General features: G+C 40.7%; 1 protein-coding gene across 2 annotated transcripts in view; it reads right to left on the reverse strand.

The window, feature by feature from the left end:
- The window catches only part of GALNT18 (polypeptide N-acetylgalactosaminyltransferase 18), a 308,217-nt gene that overhangs the window by 37,671 nt on the left and 255,812 nt on the right, over nucleotides 1-14,734 (reverse strand). For both annotated transcript variants that reach the window (XM_074918427.1, XM_074918426.1), the window contains exons 12-14: nucleotides 13,129-13,314; nucleotides 7,667-7,804; nucleotides 4,726-4,821 (exon numbers count right to left, since the gene is read on the reverse strand). In XM_074918427.1, the coding sequence (XP_074774528.1) occupies nucleotides 4,726-4,821; nucleotides 7,667-7,804; nucleotides 13,129-13,314 (420 nt within the window). The remainder of the gene's footprint in view (nucleotides 1-4,725; nucleotides 4,822-7,666; nucleotides 7,805-13,128; nucleotides 13,315-14,734) is intronic.

A 14,734-nucleotide genomic window follows, 5' to 3' on the forward strand; every position in this document is an offset into this window, starting at 1 on the left:
CAGGTCCTGAGAACGGAACGGCACTATGCGGAGCAGCCGTCGGATCAGCCTGCCTTACGCACAGATGTGAACGTGCCTAACGTTTACCTTGAAGACAAACGTGAACATCAGCCCTGAGCTTTATGTGACTGACAGCTGTTAAACAGCTGCTGTACCACTTCTTACTGCTTACAACAGACTCCCTGGAAAGCTTTGTTGTAGACATCTTCAGGGCAGTGAGTTTTCAAGTTTGAAGGGCCAATCATCACTTGATCCACATCAGCAGGTTTTATTCTCTTCTTCCCTGTTCCCTGACCACCGCTGGGATATGCTGGTATCAGTGGCTGCTAGATGTGGGGCCTTCTGTTTACCTTCTCCTCGCACAGTCTCTGTTTACAATGCCTACGTGTTTTCACACACACCCCCCTCAGAACATGGTCCTTCTTACGTATATAACAAAAGACCTGTTGCTTTCTGAAATGTATGTATTTCAAAGTAGTTTCTTAGAATGCTGTATTTTTGGCCTAGAATAATTACAATTTCACTATAAGTTTAATATTCAGCTGTAGGGAGAAAAAGAATGCATATTCAACCATGAGCCAGCTCAAGATCTGAGTCATCACAGCTATACGCTGTTCTTAAACTTCAGAATTTCCTTTATCTAAACCCTCCAGAACAGCAGTATTGTGGTGCTCTGTTGGCACCAATATTCAGTATTTCCGTGATTATTTTTTTTAAAGCAAATGGAAAGGTGTCACGGAAAGCCTGACCTGTAGTAAATGATATAATTACGTTTTGTCTATTAATTTCTCCTTATAAAATGGTTTATACTGCTTCTTGGTCCGCATCCTTCACATACACAGAACGCCACTCCTGAGAGGGCTCCTGTTTGTGCTGTCAAATGCCCCTAACGCTCGTTCTGACAGAGCACGTGGTTCCTCTCCCAACTTTCCTGGGATTGTCGATTGTCCAATACGATGTGAGCCCAGGAATCTAAAGAAAATTTTTAACACTGCAACAGACTTAATTAAAATTAAGGCTCTATTAAAACTCAGTTTTGAGATGTTTATATTTGTAATGCCTCAATAACGTGAAGATCACACCAACTTTAGTCCAGAGATGTCTAAATTATTAATTTAAAATAAACTGATTGATTTCTCCCCCCCTCCCCAATTATTTGCAAAGCAATTTTAATTCCTTTGATAATTCTTTGCTGAACATTGATTGATTGTTTCCTGGGTTTTACAGATTAGACTACTAACTATACAGTGTTTGTGATCAAACCTGTAGTTTTTCACTGCGGTATAAATGCCTTCAGATTTAGCCTTTTTTAGTCATCTGTGTTCTTGGTTACAAATTAACAAATCTCCATGTATGAACAACCACCATGCTTAGAAGTTTCATCGAAGAAAAAATAGTTTTAACAAAAATATATACAAATAACATCTTTAAAGGAGCACTCATGAATCATACAAAGAGTTTGTAGAAGTTCATGTGAGTTTCTGTAACTGCTGTTTGCTTGGAATAGATCAAGCTTTGAGGTCAGAGTCTCATTCAGTGTTAACTGGTATAGCTCTACTTGTTGGCTTGACCTCCTTTCACTGCCTTCAGCAGAGAGGCAGTAATCCACACCAGGCAGGGCTGCAGCCATTGCTTTCTGAATGTCAGTTCTGCAGTCTCTTGCAGAAATATGAAAGGATATGAACGGGTGTACCTTCTCACCTGCATTTCTCTTCTACTAATTCTCCCAATCTAGTTTTCTGACCCTGGTCCTCTGCTTGAATTCCTCAAAATCTGACTGGTTTGTATTGACTTTCACATCTCTGGATGAACTTTGTGGTTTAACTGCTTATAAATTGAGAAATACATGAGCCAGAAGCTATTGAACGAGGGAACACAGAACTGCCCATTATCCCCTCAATCACAAGCGCTTTGCAAGGTAAATCTGTACTTAAAATAACACTTCATTGACTGATGGCACTTGTTTATTACACGATAGTTATAAAGTCTCTACAACGTGGTGTTTCATTCTCAGCAAAGAATCTTCCAAATTACCACTCAGGAATAGTTTTAATGCAAGTGACACGCTGTCATCAGTCTCCTCTCAAGATTACAGGCCTGGTTAAACTGCAGTCTGCAACAACAACCACCAGGCAGGCTCAGGCAGTGCCCAGCATTAGGAAGGGAAGGCAGTCAAGCCTGGGGGGCAAGGTACCTGCCGCAGCTACAAGTGACCCATCTTCTCCATGCAGAACGGGGGCACTGCTGGAAATGGACCTTTTAAGGCCTAAATGTATGAGTGAATTGTGGCTTTGCTGCACCAAGTTCAAGCAGTAAAATGGCACCTTCAATCTCTTCTGCATGAACCATTTTAAAAAAAAAACAAAAACACCTCCCCCCCAGACTTTATGTTCTGTACTGTTTTGCCACTACAATTCTTCCGTCTTTCCTTTTTTCCTCTACATTTCTCTCTTCTCACTTTCTCCCTTACTGCCAGTCTACCTCATCTTCCAATTTTCCTGTTTCCCTCTATCATCACACTGACGGGGGGCTGCTTCCCCACACCCCCCAGCTGTCTCCAGCGTAGAGATATTAAACCATCAATGGTATAGCCACCACAGTAAAACTTTGCACCAGAGCGAAGAATGGCACCACCATAACCATCAGCCACACAAGCAGTCCTGAACCAAGGGACTAATATCTTTCTGACTAATCTATTTTGATAAGGACTGCCAGGTGGGAAAAATAGCCCCCTTTATATAGCACGTCACCACTGCTGGAATAAAACTAGCATCTCACCGGTGTCTTTTGCGGTTACTGGCAAGTTCACTAAGATTAAAAGGAATATCTATTCAGATATTTCTGATCTGCTAGAGGAAATGTAAATGGCTAGAGCTCTGCTTAAGCAAGAGATGCAATATGTGCAGTGGGAATCTTGCAGAAGTGTGCTGAATAACGTTTGGTAGCGCTTACCCCGTTAATACCATAATCCCCAACCCCGAGAAAGTCTACTCCTCTTTCAAAGGAAGTTCTCAGTACCAGGGTCTTGCTCATCTCAGCCTTCCTCAGGGTTGTTTTTAACATCATTTTTTACAAAATAGTAATGGGAAGGAGACACAACACTGCAATAATGAAAGGAGCAGAATCTTGTCAAGAAAACTTTCCCTTGCCTCTCTCCCCTCTGTCATTTATTAGCTGCTATCTCATTTATACAGAAATTCGACTGACATTCAAAGGTAGTTTTCATCTGGCGAATACTGAACTGTGCTAATCGAAGTGACTTTTTTATTGTTGTTGTTGTTTGTCTGGTAACTATAATTAACATTTCTAATTGGAATTTAGAGCTGTGCCTGTAGCGTGTTGTTACCACAGATGATAGGCCAGAAGAGTTACGGCACCCTCCCAGAAGATGAAGAATAATGGCTCTGGCTCACGGGGGAATTACACAGTTCCTTAGTGAACACTGAGGACCAGCTTAAAAACCTCCCGGAGGCAAACAATGGCTACCACACAATTATGTGACAAATAAGCCACAGCCCATGCAGTAAGCGAGTCTGATAGATGGGATCCTCAGATATTTTTGTCTTCATCATTCATAATTTACTCACGCATGATGCCACTAGTGATCAATATTAAAGGCCCTCAAGCAAAGGAAGCCAGCACAGAACACAGTTGCAGCGTGGCAAGGAAGTACAGAATCTTATCTGCATTTCACCAGACTCATGTTTCCAGATCACTATGAGATCCAGGTACAGAGGACAAGACTACCTTATTGCTCTGTGTTTATTTCTGACATTAGGAGGATTCATCTGCTGTGTAGTCAAATCACATAACTAAGAATTCCAAGGGGAAAACCCCATTCCATAACTTAAACAGAGTGTGATAGGGTCCTTCTCAGAAATCAAATATAATAGGGAGCCAGAGAAAAAATGATCCAAACTAGAGGGTTTTTTCAGTTTTTCCAATCACTCCCACAAATACATCCATTTCCTTCATGTTACTTTTCAGAGTCAGATAAACTGCACATCTGTCTTTGACAACCATGTTTTAGACCATGGGATGCTATTTTTGCTGTCAAGATTTGCCTAGAAACACTTTCACCTATGCTCATATACTTAGCCACTTGGGGAGATACAATGTCTTAACCTTCTTGTTTTCCAAGTTAATAAATCCAGCTGTTGTGTAAGAAAATTGAAAGGTTTTGGTAATTTGAGGCTTTGGCACATACTAGAGGACAGGACAAAAGCAGAGAAAGAAAAAAAGGAGCTTTAGAAGAAGAGCTTTCACAAGAACGGGGTTTGGAACTTGACACAGCTGTATGGTGTGAAGAGGGTGGCTGTACATTTCAGATTTGTGAAAATGAGACAAAATGAAAAAGATGGTACTTAGATAATGTATAAATAAACTGCAAGTATACATATGTAGGTAAAATGTCTCAGAACGCATTGTTTCATTCATACGACGTGCATAGTTGAAGATCAGAAGTTAAAACTTGTGTCAACAAATCTGGGTCAGTGCTGACTCTTGTATTCCTTAAATTCTTTCAAACTGAATAAACAAACTTCATTGTCAAAGAGCTAATGAACCAGTGATTCTTAAATTTACAGCAGAAATAGCTTTCTATAAAAGAGCTACTAAACAGCTTACAGAGGTGTTTTGAGGAAAACAACGACAGGTACAAGACAGTTCCTCCTACCCAGTCTACTAAGAACAGCAGCAGCGTGTGAGATGATCAGAGAAACTAACCTGTGGTGTCATTCCATGGCAGATATACACGATCGGGATATTCTCCGTGTCTGGCCCTTGATCAAGGCACAAATCACTTTTCAGGGAATTCTGCAGCTGTAATAAACAAAGAAAAAGAAATCAAGCAAGTTGTAGATGAGAAAAAGATAGAGTGATTACTTTCTTTTCTTTAAAAAAAATTCACATGTAGTTGAGCAAGAAAATATGCAAAACTAAAAATACTTGTTGTAGTGAAGATACTGAAAAGAAAGCACGTGGACTAAATTCTTCCTTGTAGATCATCTAACACTACTGATTTAAAAAATGCTGTTCAATGTTTCAGGGAGGGTAGATTTCAAAAAGCCTTCAGAGAGAGCAATAATGTTTTGATACACATTTTAAAAATATTAAGTCTAATGAGTCTCTGGTACACACTATATACAAAAGACATTTTTCTCCCAGTGTAGGTAGCTGAGCAGTATGGATGGAGTTTCAAACGTAGGAGAGAGCCCTGTAATTGAGCAGTTTTTCAGAATCACTCGGGAGAGTCTTCTGATTTCCAGAAATAATTTAAAAAAATCCTTTCTGCTGACACTTAAAGAGACTTCTGGCCAATTGGTATGCACTAGCTCTTCTTTGCATTATTCCAGGCTAACTCACGCTCAGCAACCTGGCGGTGAACAGACTGCAGAGTACTTGGCCCGTTCATCACAAAGCCCTATCTATTACGTGTGCCGTGCTGGGAGAGAATTTTCCAAAAGTGAAGTGCTAAATTAATGAACACAGATAGCTGGAAAGTCTTTTCAGAGCGAGGCCAACGATGCGGATTGAAAACCCCTGGGCATGTATTAAGGTGTTCAGTGGTATGAGATCAGTTCAGAGAACACGAGAGAACTCTCTGATGGAGGGTGTGAAGAGGTGGTGTGGTTTGCACCCATCTGTGATGAACAGAGCAGTCCTGTCAGGTGAGTACAGGGCCTCCTTTGAGAAAAACAAATTGATATGCTTAGAAAGGAAGTCTAGAAGTGCACTATAGGTAAGAAGTGGGGACAAGCCAGGGACTGAAGCCAGGCAGTGAATAACAACATCAAACTCACGAACTCATCTCTACCAGATCTCCAACTCCAAACCTAACTCCAGTAACAGACAGGACAAATCTCAACATTAAAGAGAAAACACACATTAGGTATCAGCATTGGCGTTACTCTTAGCTGCAAGCCTTGCGAATGAAGTAGTTTTCTTCTCTCAAAGCTTTGCATTTCTTAGCCATAAAGGTAACCACAACCATATCTCTAGCTGGATGTTGGACACCACTCTATCCAAAGCAATGATAAATATCAGCCTTACTAATTCATGCCTGGATCCATCAGTACCTTTGGCTTTTCAAAACCTCTTCCACAAACTCTAATGCTTGTTTTAGCCCTTATCTTACAATCTTTTCCACAACAATCCCCATAATAAAGGAAGCAAAAAAATCTGCCTTGACCAACGTCAGCATGCAATTTAGCCGAGAGGGCTGACCCAGCAGTCCACCACAGAGGCTCTGCAGCCCCAAGCTCCACTAACAAACATGACCTTAACCTAACAGCAGCTGTCTGGTGAGCAGGTGCTACAGAAAAAGAGACAACATGCTATATTCCTTTTAACACCAGTCCTCCTCTTATGAACCTTAAAAACAAAAAAATAAAATGAGCTCTTCAGATTCAATTTCTAAAACTCTTATCCCAATCACAACTCTACAATTAACTTAGAATACCTGCAGAGAAATGATCCCTACAGAAAAACAAAAAAGCCACTGGCCTGTTAACTAATAATGCTGTTTCAAAATCTGAGGCCCAGACTCTTAGAACCATCCATTTCCAAAATCTAGTGGCTTTGTGCCAACCAACAATTAACTTGGGCAATGCAGCTTTCGACTACCAAGACTTAATCTTAATTGCAGCCCAAAATATAATCAGGTCACCAATGCCCACACTGAAAAACTGGAATAATTAGTCAATACTGCATTTGCTCCCTTTCAAACTTAGAGCCTTACAGAACACAGAGATAAACTAGACAAATGAAATTTTGAATTTGCAATCTTTTTTGATTGTATGAAAAGCTAGCATGATAATTTTAATTGATCAAAGGGGTCACGAAACTTTGTGGGGCATTCAATCACTTCATTTGCCAAAACAGAGCAGCCATACCGGCGAACTGCACAACTCCGACCTCTTTTTGAAGACAAATGTCTCAAACCAAATCCTTCACTTCTATGACCTGCTCTTACTACTTATGTTTCCTAATTGGGAAACACGCAGACAGGCGAATTTAATTCACAGAAATCAATTTTTATGAATATGACACTGGATAGAGAACATAAAAGGACGTCCTCGCTCTGCTAGCTTATGGGCCTGTAAGTTACCGTACGCTCATTTTCCGTGTCATGCAGTCCTGCCCTCTCTGTTCAGACTGCCAGTTTTTTAGGGGCAAGAACAGCCTCTGCTTTAATGAGCACACTCCAACTCAAGCGTGATTTCAGTGCAGAGAAGGGTACTACTGTCACACAAGTAATGATGATGATGATCCCAAAATACAGGCATTTGAGGTTCTAAATTAAGATCTGGCTGCAATATGAAGAAGCTTGCAGCTGAAATACTGAGCCTATTTTGTTAATTCACCTGCCACCACAAACCTTCCAACTGAGAGCTCCAGCATGTCTAAAAAATCGTGCTTTGATTATCACCAGGGGGAATGCAAGCCATGGAAAAAAACAGAACATCATGGAGGAAGATAATGACCAGAATACCTCAGCATAAAGTACAGCAGACCAGCTGTGTCTGTCAAGTCATCAGGCTAACAAATTATTTAACTAGTGACTTCAAGCTTATCTGATTCTTCTACTTAGAGCCAGGCATTGTCTTCATGCATTGCTTCCACTATGACACCTTTTCAGAATGGGAAATGTACACCAGACCCTTACCACTCCATAGGCGACGGTATCTGAATACATTCTCATTTCTGGATACACACTGACCAGGTACCACCTAAAGGTCTTGCACTGGAGCTTCTTCCTCAAGGCCTTCCTCTCAGAAATATCACCAATATCAATCCCGGAGTCCTGCACAAAAAACAAAGGACAGAAAAAGCAGAAAAGACATCACTGGTACACTTATGAGCAGACTAATCATCCAGAGTCTCTCTCACTGCAGAGATGATTAAGACCTACGATAATTAGCAGCTTTTGGTTGTGAGGTGAGTCTGTTACCTACACACACTCCCTAAGTGCTCCCTTTGAAGACGGTAGAGTCACCATGACAGGCTCTCCCTCAAAGTGGGCTTTGGTCAGCGGAACCACTCCTCTTGACTTCAGTGGGGTTTAGATCTCGCTTCCAATGAAGCTGATGAACAACGGAATTGTCCTCTAATCTTCTGGCACCTTCCAAATCCAAAAGTAACTGGCAGGAAGTAGCAAGCTGCCCCTGAAACAGCCTTATTGCTGCCGTCCCGCTGTGGCCTCACCATTAGTATATGGCACCTTCTAGGCATTTCTGAAGTCTGGGTTTACTGCTCCACTGCGAAAAGCAGAAGCTCTCCTCATCTTTCTGAAATATGACTTGTTACGTTTCTCTTGTAATGTAAAAAGTTGCTATTTTTGTTAAAAGCAATTGCATGTTAGTCTCTCCCCTAATTTTTATTCTCCTTTACGTTTCTGGCTAACCTGATTTCCACTTATCATAAGAGCAGATCATAAACCGTTTCATAAAGTCCCTGTATATAAAAATCAATAATTTATCACATTAAAATAATGCAGCAGAAATTTTGAGAGTGGGATCTAAGTGCAAATCCATGGCTGCTATTTGAAAGGAAGTTAAAATGAGACATTTTGCTCCACACTGTTCTTTACCACTTCTGCCTCAGAACAAAACACAGGATAAATAAATTTTCATAGGGAAATCCTATAATCTATCTACTTAAACAACAGCCTTTACTGGACCATAAACGCCCCAAAGATTTTGTCAGCCAGCAGATACGATTTTAAAATAACCCTGGAAGCATTGAGTTTTCGTAGTTACACATCAAAAAGGTATCTTTATATGCATCTAGGTGTGTGAGCTGCTGAAGCAATGACTGATTCTTACATCCCAAAGCACTGAATTAATGTTCATCTGCAACAAGTATAGTTTATTATGGAAGCATTTTCTAACTAAAGTAAAACTGACTTCCACATTAGCAAAATATACAAAAAAGTAAGAAACGGAGGTCTGGCATAAACTGGCATAACTCAAGTTAATCCTTAAAAATGATGACTTCCCTCAAGCCCTACATCAGTCATAAAAACTGATGTGGAACTACTCCTCAAGCCATCATTTCTTCCTGACTTTTCTAGCAAGTGACTAGATAGAGAAACATGCTGTAGGGTGCTGCAAGACAACCAACTGATCCCATGGACAAATCCTGCTCACGCACCACTCTGGCTGCACTTGCACTTGCCAGTGTATCAGCCGCTTGTGTGAAGGACAAGGAGGATTCCAGCACACAGATCCCTGACTGTGAGCACTAAGAAGGCTTCCTGGGATCAGATACTAAATTGGTCAGTGCACCCCAACTCCTTTCTCATGCAACCCTGCACACACTGATGCTTGTTTCCTCACAATTTATTGTATAAGAAAGAGCATCTGGGGCCTCAGTAGTCACATCCTCCCATGCAGCTGGAGAAGGAAAACAGCTTACATGTAGTGCACTGGCTTTATCACCAGCAACAACTCAGTATATTCCCCAAAGCTGAGAATATGATGGGAGGAAAAAAAGAAAAAAACAAAATGAAAAAGATATGGGCGAGCTCTTGCTTCTGGGAGTTGAAAAATCTTTCCTTTGGATTTTAAGTGCTTTTCTGAATCTGTTTATCTAAGTAGTTAGGATGCAGAAATCCCCATGGTGTCCAAGATCCCGGTTTGAAGCCCTCAGTACTTCAGAGCCACCCACAGAGATCCCGAGAGGGCAGTCACAGCACACTGCCAAATGAGTCTAACTCCTTTTTATTATTATTAGCTCTCGAAGACTAAAACCTCTGGAAACATCTGACTGCAGGGCTTCTCAGAGGTCTGGGAATTCTTCCATGGAAAAAACAGGTCCTGTGGTTAACATTTTGGAATAACTTATTTCATGGAAAGTCCTGACTGCTACAACTGAATATATTTTTATTACCTAAACACTCCATTACCAGTCCAGTATTTCATCAGCTTCCAGAGAGAGAATTACTCCTGTAGTTATCCACTTGTGTAGCAGTATTTGGCCACGCTATCTGTCTGTCCTCTCTGCATGCCCCTCACACTGAGGTCTCGACATATTTTTGCCTAATCTGAAGCTGAGTTTGATTTGAAAATTGTCCCTCTTTGGTATTTCACCTTTAGTTTAATCCTGAGGCAAGCAAAGATGGAACAGAAATACTGCCATCCAGTCTGATATCTAAATTTGACCCGATCCATCCCCAGCCTCTCTCATCTACCGTCTCTTTGTCCCCTGCCTACTGGAAGTTTCCATTACAAGGGCCCCATAAGCTTTAAATTATTTTTTAGATTGCTTCTTTACACTGAATACTCTCTGTTTCTCCTTATGTTTCTATACCAGCCAGAGTGCGTTGCTCCTAACCTTCTGCTGTATGAAAGAGGGCTCCCACTAATGATGTAGGTTTTCTTTATACTGACTGATTCAATTACAGTGCTTGGCAGTATGATTTTGTACTGTATTTTCCTCTTTCCCTTAAAAGGCCAGAAGCTTTCCTTAAACATGCACTTGTTTCCCACTGCTCTAGAATTAGTTCAGTACTCCCAAAGTTCAGCATGGGAAAGGAAAAGGAAGTCCCAGGTCTTTGGAGCTCTTCCCCTGACTCTTGGCACCAGGCCCCACACAATGAGCACAAAGATGCTTAAAAAAGCTTCAAATTACACAACTGATTTGGGATACTGGAGCAGATGTCAGGCTGCCAGAACAAAACACAGCCCCAGCACTCTTTTAAGTCCTTCCCTATCTTCCACACGGCAGAAGATGGAAGCTGGGTGAGCACCACTTGAATGTGCCCAGCTGCAAGGCACAGAACCCGTCTGACAGAAACCCTGCCAGGGTCACAGCGGTGCCATGCTGCCTCTGGCCATCCTGCAGCCATTACTAGGCCACGAGTGGATTCAGGCTTTGTAAACCTGTTACAACTGTGAAAACTAACCTGTTTCCCAGTGTATTTTAAGGAAGTATATGGGCATGTGTGTTTATTTGGTTTTCTACAGCGGTGGGAAATGCAAATGAAGGTTCCCTGTGCTACGGGTTCTGTACATAGACACAGTAATAGCTTCTCCCTGCCACAGAGGCTCCTCACTGCGTGGCAGGAGAGTGCTGCTAGGAAAAGCTGATTTAGCGCTTGCCATTTCCAGCTTTTAAGTCTGCACTACAGTTTGACAGCAGTAGCCTTTGTGAAGATGAAGAGAGAATATAATCTGCATTGCAATTTATTCAAGCAGTTCAGCGCAATGATTCGTACATTTGTGGTTACAAAATGACTGAAGATTGAAGTAGTAAGAAAACTTGTTATTCCTCTTCAAAACTGTGAACAATTTCAGTTTTGGCAGTACAAGATCTACTGTACAAACATTTTGATACACTTTGTGACCTGAAGAAATCAGTTCAATCCACACGCTGTATTTGTTTCTTTAATAAATGAGTCTTAAAATTTATTATAACAGGCTTATTTTTTCTGATCTATTGGCACAGTCAAGACTGTGTTATTATTACTTGTTAAATGGAAATTTAACAAGTAGTAATAGCAACTTATCTTTGTGTTCTTTATGAATTTGATTTCCAAATTGCATTCAAATAACTTTGCACATGGTTAAGCACCACCACCATCGTAGCTGGATGAATATTATGCAGATACATGTCTAGGGCTGTATATCCTGGTTAGCAAGAGGAATTTCTAAGTTTTATGTCAATAAATTGAAACTTGATCAATCAATAAAGATCAAGCAATCTTTAGGAAAATAACAAACAATAAAAAACCAGAAATTGACATTTAAATCTATCAGGTTAATCATAAATCCATTCCAATTTGGTTTGATGTAAAATAAATAACCCTATCTTCCCAAAATGTCTTTATTCTTGTATGCACTGCTGTGTGACTACTCAAAACAGGGACACCTAAAGGTAGCTTTGATTCTGTGAACATGGAACTTTCCCTTCCAGAAAGGTCCTTTCCCTATACCAGATGACAGAGGATTTTTTTCTGTTTTCATGGTATATTATGTGGCTAATTCTGCAACCTGAAAACAGGACAATGGCTTCCCCACTCTGCCAAAATGATCCAGTTTTAACCATGAGAGATGAAGAAAACTATTGAAAGCAGCTGAATCAACATCAGCATTCACACATCTTGCTGGGTTTTGGTTTCTAACCTTTTCCCTTATTACACTAAAGGAGGAAAACTACAGCCTTTTATTTCTCAAACCAGAAACTGCAGCAAAAAACGTTTCTCTGAATAGCTGCAAAATCAGAGAGATTTTACAGATATTTTATTAAAGAAAATAAATTGCCCACGTTAATTTATTAAGTGGAGAACATCTGCTTTTGCTGTGATGATGAGAACTGCGGGCTGTAAGTCAAACCTCAAGTTCAAACAGAGCCATGGTTTCCAACCTCTAGGTGGAACAACCTGTTCTTCAGGGATCCCGAATATTTTCCAGACCAGGTACAGTCACCTTTCTCAGAGCCCTATAGCTCCTAGCAGTTCATAGATTAAATACCATTGACTACAGAAAAAAAGAACAACTACAATTAGATGTCCAACGGAACTCTCACGTTGGCCATCCAACATGGTATTTTCAGTACAATGGACCAGCTATTGCTCACCTACGGAAAAGAAATGCGGACAAGCAGGACAAAAGGGAGCTGCAGCTGGATTCTGCAGTATGTCATGACATCCACCAGCCACCCTTACTCTGATGTGAGATTACTCAAGAGGGAGTTAACACCCCTTGCCCTTTGGCAGAACTCCCCTCACAAATCTGGCAGAATTATAGCTCTCTGTGATGGTAATAAGAGACTCAAATTCAAAGTAAGATGTGTAATACAGATATGATGCTTCTTTTTTCCACATTTCTGCAGCTACTAGATTAAAATCTCCATGAAGACTCATCAGTGAGGATAATGAACTTGACAAAGAATTAGTTTTTAAGGCACCTGAAAACAAAAGAATTATTCTAGAATAAGACACAACTATGTACACATATTTATATATAGATGTGTATACACAGGCGCATGCCTATATGTAAGACCTAAGTACACACATACATGTATACAAATAACAAAATCCTAGCAGAAAAATCAAAATCCAGAATAGGAACCAAATCCAAGAGGCTCTAAAGCCAAATCCCGCAAATGCTGGTATTTGTGACTCACCTCCTGGGGTATGTTCCACGCCATATAGACATGGCTCTTAAATTCATCCATCCAGACCTCAGCCACTCGTAGTGCATTTCTCCGGACGTGAGCAGTCAGATCTTCAGTGTACGGTTTATGTGCTCTTTCAATGTGGGCAATCCTGGAGCAAGGCAGAACCTCAACGCTCCCTCCACACTGCCACACCTAGGAGGAAAAAGACATTCTGCTAGTGAGAGCTCCCTACACCACTGTCTTTTAGTAAATACACCAAAATTATTTCTATGCTTGTCACTGTTACAAAGGAGGATAGCTACTCGACTTATTTGACTATACACAGGGGGGTTTTAGACAGCTGTGAGAGGAGCTATTTGCCTTACCATGAATTATTACTACTATTTAACCTTACTACAGAATTATTCATTACCAGTAGCTTCTCATCACAAACTTCCTGGATCAATTTAGCTATTCTCAAGATTATCAATAAAATTTGCAATAGGGTATCCAAAAAATAGCATCTGAGTTTGAGTTTTAATGCCTTGCAGGCATTTCTCTAAGCCTGTGCACAGTCTCTCTCAATGCACACACACACTATTCAGAATCTCAAACTAGGCTGCCTTATGTAAAAGGGAAACTAAACCAATCAACATTTTAACATCACTAAAGTTTCAGGTTCTAGGAAGATTAGATGCATCTTATGCTTTGCTTTAAACATAATTCAGAAAGGATCAAGTTTACTTCTGAGGAGTGACAAAGACTAAGACTGCCTGTTTGAAAACGATCTCTGAACAATTTCAATGCACACTCCTCTTATAATTATAATACGTTTATAATGTAGGTTACTGTACCTGCTCAAGTGCGTTTCAGTTTTGCCCACTACCACAGCTGAGGTAAAGTCCATAATGTTAATCGTAAGTATTGCGTTGCTTTCTGATTTTCTTTCTTTCTTTCTTTCAACTAAAAAGAAAACCACTTTGGCAGCCTTAACATTCAGTGAAGTACTTGAATTATTTTACATAGATGCTTTTTTTTTCTGTGTACCTTCTATTACATAAACTTCCTAACAAGATCAAGGCAGCTCATTCATTTTGGCTGAGTGGATGCTGCTCAGGTGAAAACCCAGCTGTACTCAAACCCTTTGATCCTGCTGAACAAGTACCTCGGTGTCCCAGAGGCAGGTGTACACACTGTGTACACACTGAGAAGTGACAGAATTTGCCTTCTGATACTGCTAGCAGAGAATGCTGAGGCTTGGTGTCCCACACCAAAAGATCAAAAAACGAGAGCGAGGGTGCTTCTTCCTCACACTGCCCATCCAGGAGAGAGTATATTTTGGTCTCCCTCCTAGTGGCCAGGGATGTGGGCTGGCAGAACATCATGTTCTGGAGCTGATCTCAGACTCCTCGGGTCTGTCCATCCTATATGCATATGCTCTACTAAGGAGGCACTTTGTTCAGCCATTCATTTTATATATTTAGACATCTGGCTTGAATACAGCATTTAGGCATTTGGCAGCTCCTGAGACCAGAAAACGTGGCATGGATTCAGAATGTTTACAAAGCCTTTTCTGAACTGGTGCCTAATTGCATTCAGCATATGCTGGGAAAAGAGATAGAGCCTTGGTTTT

The sequence above is a fragment of the Athene noctua genome, chromosome 14 (assembly GCF_965140245.1).
Source record: "Athene noctua chromosome 14, bAthNoc1.hap1.1, whole genome shotgun sequence".
NCBI classification, from domain to species: Eukaryota; Metazoa; Chordata; class Aves; order Strigiformes; family Strigidae; genus Athene; species Athene noctua.